Consider the following 6,000-nt stretch of genomic DNA (forward strand, 5'->3'; position numbering starts at 1 on the left):
TTGATCCTAGTGACTACAAACTTAGATTTTAGGAGAAGAAACTAGTTTATGAATGGATTTGTTTCTCTGGAACTAAATGAAAGAAAATTCTGGCAAATGCTTAAAAAGGTAAGTGACTACAAGGTAAAAACATCTCATCATTTGCATTCATGTTTCTCTATAAAAATCAGCACCAATATTTGAATTTTCATAAATTAAAAATAATTCAGTTTGGCCATATCTTCCCTTTTGCCATTTGAACTCATAGGCATAAAAATGCACTTTAATAAGAGCTTATCAAATTGTGTTCTTCAGATATGGGTCATATCTTGTTGCTGAAATTTACAAAAGAAACTGTTTCAAGTACTTGCACTTTATCAAAACTACCTTTCTGACTGCCATTAAAAATACAATATAGAATCACACACTTTAAAACATAAAGCTTTGCAGTCACATTTACTTACAGAAGCGCTCCTCCCCCAACCCTGGGGGGTGAGAGAAGAAAGCAGGAAAAAGGAGAAGGAAATGAGGTGAGGGGAGAAAGGGGGACACGGGAGTAAGGAAAAATCAAGGTCTAAAATTTCAAGGATCACTGTTGGCTCAAGGTCAACTACAGGAAGAAAGGGAGGCTCAGAATAATAGATGTCAAACTTAGGGGAAATATGATCTCTAAAATAGCAAGAGTGCACATGTGCACGCGCGCGCACACACACACACACACACACTTTTTCAGAGTATGTTACGTAAAGAAGTATGCCTACAAGGTGGATGTAGCTTACACTATGTCTGTGAGTCCATGTCTGTGTGTCTGTGTGTCTGTGTGTAGGTGCCGTAAGTTATCTCACTTTGAATTACATATGCTAGATAAACTTGAAAGTGGATCACTACTTGGCCACCCCTAAGAGCATTTTTCACACAGCCATTTCATCAGAATCAACTTCAACATCAATAACCACAATCTTATGGTAATCATTGGTGGTAGTGGTGGTCACAGTGGGGTCAGGAAGGTTGGCGGCAGCGGCGACTGCAAGCTCCAGTAGGCTGGCAGCGGACTCGGGGGAACCACTGGCAGGGCTGCAGACAGGCTCAGGGAGGTCAGTGATGTCACACTCAAAGTGGCCGGTAGCGGTGGTCTCAGGGTGACAGGAGGCAGTAAGCTCAGGGTGGTCAGCAGCGGCACACTCAGGGTGGCTGGCGATCACTGGTTGGAGTTGGCTGGTGGTAGCAGGCTCAGTATTATCAGCAGTGGTGGGCTCAAGGGGGGTGGTAGCAGGCTTGATGTAGACAGCTGTGGGTCTAGGGTGGCTGGTGGCAGGGCTGAAGGCAGCCTGGGAGTGGCTGCTGGCAGGAACATGGTGGCCAGTGACAGGTTTAGGGTGGCTGGAGGCAGACTTGAAATGGACAGAGGCAGGCTTGAAATGGACAGAGTCAGCCTTAAAGTGGACAGAGGCAGGCTTAGGATAGACAGTGGCAGACTTGGGGTGACCAGACGCAGACTTGGAGTGACCAGAAGCCGGCTTAGAGTGACTAAAGACAGATTTATGGTGGCCAGAGACAGACTTGCGGTAGGCAGAGGCAGACCTGGAGTGCCCAGAAGCCTGTTTGGGATGGCCAGAGGCACGTTCAGGTTGGCCAGCTGCAGCATCACCGGGTAGTGGAACATTCCGGGCACTCATAGGCATTTCCTCTACAGCAGGACTGGCACAGGCACGATCTTGTTCATTGGCTTGTTCACGGGCTTGGTCTCGGGCGCGGGCACGGGCACGGGCCAGGGCACGGGCCTCCCGAGTCTCACGAATATCAGTGATGAGGCCAGAGAGGAACAGGATAGGGTGCCGCATAGCATGGAAGATGGTCCAGTATTCTCTTCGGAAATTCTCATTGAGGAGCCCGTAGATCACAGCGTTGAGGCAGCTGTTGAAGTAGGCTATGAAGTAGGCTGCAAGATAAAGCCAGTTGGGGATCTTGCCTGCCATCTCCTTCGGACTGACAGCCACCAAGACAGTGAGCACGTTGATAGGACACCAGCACACTGCAAAGAGGAGGAAGATCACAAACATGGTTAGAAAATTGCGAACCTCAGCAAGCTGGTTGTCAGGATTCTGCCCAGCCAGGTTACGGGCTGCCAGCACTTTGGTCCAGATCCTCACGTAGCAGAAACCCACGATGAGCAGAGGGAGGACGAAGTGGATGCAGACAATGGTCACAGCAAAGACAGGGTTGTTCAGATAGTTGAAGATGCAGGTGTAGGTGCGAGGATCATACTCAATGGTGCCGATATACATGTTGGGCAGGACAGCCAGGACGGTCATGATCCAGGTGATGACCAGGAAGATGCAGGTATTGCGCACACTGAAGATCCGCTCATACTGGAGGCTGTGACAGATGTAGCAGTAACGGTTGATGGCAATGGCCACGATGTTGAAGATAGAACCGACCACGCTCAGCCCTGTGATGAATCCAACCATCTGGCATTGCAACTGGCTCAGATCCCAGCCCCCAATGGCCATGGCATGCAGCATCAGAGGGTAGGGGTAGATGGCTACCAACAAGTCAGCCACAGAGAGGCTAACGACGAAGATGTTGCCTGAAAAATATACACGGGAAGAAAGGGGAGAAAAACAGAGAAAAATAAATGGTTAAGTATGGAAATCTATAAATTGAAACTGAGGAAAAGACCAGCTGAATTGGTGACAATTTAGAATTCTAGAATTATTTTAGGGAAATATTCTTGTGTTTTTATTTTCATATGCAAGCATTATTCTGATGCACAACTAGGTTTGGGGGACCTGTCTTTTGTGCAACTTTTTCCTTTCAAACAATGTCATGTCTGCTTTGAGAAAAAAGCGAACTTCTGTCAGAAAGCAGTAAGCACCTAAGCCCTTTGCGGAGCCCTTCATACTCAGGCAGGAACAGGCTGCCACCATTTTGAGCAAAAACAAAATGCAAACTTTTTTCCCTACAGGGGGCTAGGGAGAGAAGGGGGAGGGGCGTAGAGGCGATCTTGATAAAGCTGTGGGTAGGAAGTAGGCTAGAGGTGTGGGGGGAAGGGAAGAGACTGAAGGAATGTCAGGGAGCCTAACCACCAACGCCCCCACGCACACCCCGAAAAAAACGAATGAGCCTTCTGCCTCCTCTAGGCCAGCATTGCGTTTACAACGCTAACACGTCTAAGAGAACAGTCTGAGAAAGGGCACTAGAGGCCCTCCTGTTCTTAAGAAAACAGCATCAGACAATAATCTATGAAAAAGCCCAGTAAGTACTTACCATTTCCGAGGTAGGCTAATAGTGAAAACTGAGGGGAAGGGGGGGTGGGTGGGGAGACCCTGGAAAATTTAGTATGAAACCAAAAACAGTGCGTAGGGCGAAAAACAATCAGGAAAATCCCTGCAAGGATTAGCAGAGGTGCCGGCTTCCAGCGGGTCCAGCGCAGAATCGCGCACCCGCATGTTCAGCTCCCTGTGTAGGAGCTCCTGGCCCGGCGCTGAACTTTACTGGAGCCTGTGGCTAAAGGCGGGGGGGGGGAGCCTCGGCCGCCACTCCCGTTTTGTAGGGCAGTGGTAGGAACGTTTTTGCAAAACCTTTCCAAAAAAAGGAGGAAGAGGCCAAATGCAGGCAAAGAACCCTCTTTTATTATTTTTTTTTTTTTTTGGAAACGCCTCGATGCTAATTAGCATTGATTTGGCAAAATATTGCGCTTTCTCTTGAACTAGGAGAAAATGAGCACTTTTTAAAACGGCAAAGGAATGGTTCCCTCTGCCCTCCTGCCAACGCTGCCAAGGCGCGGCCTCAGCGCTTTCTACCAGGAGGTTCTTTCTAGGGTTTTCTCTCAAAGAAATGAATTGAGAGAAGAAAAGTAGAAAAGACAGAGGAAAAGGCCTTAAAAACAAAACCACAACAACCATAAAAACCTTTATTTGAATTATAGAAGAAAAGAAAGGAGAAGGAAACAAGGAAAAGGAAGAAGAAAACTAAAGAAAGAAAATGGACTTCGCAGGTGGTCCCTGGGGCTCCGTGGTTCCTTGGGGACCTCACTGCTGGAGCGAAGGTGAGGTCCAAGTGTGCGGCCCCACGTCTCCAGGGGACCAAAAAGAAATCAGACACGCCCACCAGAGTTTAAAAGAAAACTTTTCATGACTGTGCGCCCGTCAGTGCATTTTGAAACTTGTATGGTAGTTGTGATTCCTCATCCCCGAAAAGTAATCCCCCAGAGACTGGCTGACTCCTCTCCCCAGAGCCCCGCCCGCCAGGTCCTGCGGGTACACGATCGTCTCCCCCCGCCTCCTCTCCCCACTCTACCCCCAACCCGGCCCCAGCCGACTGAGACCCCAGCAGCAGAGATCCCGGGCGCCGCCCCCTCCCTCCTGGGACCCTAGCGCGGAATTCGGGCCCCTTTTCCCCTCCCCTCCCCTTCTCGGCCCTCTCCCGCCCAATGTGCAAAAGGGACTTACCGCTTTGCAGGGCCCGCCACCCCCACCCCCGGCACAGGTCTCCGAGCCCAGCCGCCTCCCGCGCCTGCCCCAGCCCCGATCGCAGCTGGCCCCTCCCCTCCACACTGGCTGATAGCGAGGGGATTCTCGCTCGCCTCGCTCCCGGTCCCAGCTCCCCACCCGATCCCAGCTCCCCGCACTTTGCAGTCTCTCCGCGTCTCCCGCCACCCACTCTGAGCTCTTCCGCAACCCACCCGCCATCCTCGCCCTGTTCTGCCGTCTTCTACCCCCATCCCCGCCGGACGCCAAGCTCCGGGGTCTCGTCCACCCCGCCCTGGGACCCCCAATACCCGGCTTACGGATTTCGCGATCTCCGCCGCCGCTGCCGTCGCTGCCACCGCCTGCTGCGCCCAGACCGCCGCTCTGCTCTCTCCGCCTTGCGCCCTGGGACGGGCGGACGGAGCTCGGCTCCGGGGGACTCAGACCACCACCCTGCTCCACACTCAGACGCTAGGGTCTATGCTCCGCTGCCTGGGAGCCGCCCGGGAGCCCCAGGGCTTCAGCAGCGGGGGCTCAGCTGGCTTTAGGGCGCGGCCGCTGCGCTGCGCTCCTGTAAGCGCCACCGCAGCCGCGGCACCCGCCGCGAACTTAACTTTCCGGAGCGGGTCGAAACCCCGCGGCTCCCTTCGACCCGCACCGCCTGGGCGCGGTCACCTCTGCGGCGTCCATCTAGGCGTACTGTCCCCAGACGGTGGCTGCACTCTCGGCTCGGGTGCCGGCTCCCTCTGCATCAGGTCTCGGACCGGGCAGGACTCGGCGGTCTGCCGCGCTCCGCGGGAACCCGGGCTTTGCACTTGGACGCCAAAAGCTAATTTCCTGAGCTCCCTCAGCCTTGAGAAGCTCTAAATTAAGGGGGCCTCCGCATAACATCACCGCACAGGTTCGCAAGGAATTTGGGGGTAGGAAAGTTCACTGTGAGGGCACTGTCCAAGGGTTCCCTATTTCAGGAGCCAGAACTCATGCCCTAGGGGTTGCAAGAGGCTGAATGCTGGGTAGGAAGAAGGAAAGGTGGCTTACCAGAATTTCGAAGCTTCTTGTTCTTTGTCACAGCTAGGATGACCATGGAGTTGCCGATCAGGTCTACGACGATGGTGATAACCATTGCGCAGAACATAAAGATGATTAGAGCTGGTGGGTAGTCTGGCTGGGGCAGCTTACAGCCAATGCAGCCATATGGGGTGGGAACTGCCCGGGTAGGCCCCATGTTGCTGCTGGAGACCGTTAGGATCTCCCAGCCGGTCTCCCAGCAGGAACACCTGCTCTGTCACCCGGAGCCTGGAGCTTCTGGAAAGCTGCTTCCCCTCCGAGAACCAGAGAGCGAATGACAGCATCCCGCCCCTCTCCGATGAGCTTTTAAAGCCTCAAGAGGCGGCTAGCCCCACCCCAAATCCCTCCCCCCCGACCAATCAGAGCTCCCTGAACACCCCCGCTTTGGTCTCCAACTCTTTTTGGACAAATCCACATCGAGGTGTCGTCTTGCTTCCGACTGCCTTGTTTGTGCTTCCCCTCTAGCCACCCCTCCCCATCCCCT

General features: G+C 53.1%; 1 protein-coding gene across 1 annotated transcript; it reads right to left on the bottom strand.

The window, feature by feature from the left end:
- Nucleotides 1-720: 720 nt before the first annotated feature.
- On the bottom strand, nt 721-5,738 carry GPR50 (G protein-coupled receptor 50). The gene is made up of 2 exons (XM_032845261.1): nt 5,487-5,738; nt 721-2,566 (listed from the first exon to the last, which is right to left on the bottom strand). Exons 1-2 carry the CDS (start codon nt 5,671-5,673, stop codon nt 891-893), a joined length of 1,863 nt encoding a protein of 620 aa, XP_032701152.1. The 5' UTR covers nt 5,674-5,738; the 3' UTR covers nt 721-890.
- Between the last annotated feature and the right edge of the window lie 262 nt (nt 5,739-6,000).

This window comes from Lontra canadensis, unplaced genomic scaffold (genome assembly GCF_010015895.1).
Source record: "Lontra canadensis isolate GAN:19392208 unplaced genomic scaffold, GSC_riverotter_1.0 scaffold161, whole genome shotgun sequence".
In the NCBI taxonomy this organism is placed as follows: domain Eukaryota; kingdom Metazoa; phylum Chordata; class Mammalia; order Carnivora; family Mustelidae; genus Lontra; species Lontra canadensis.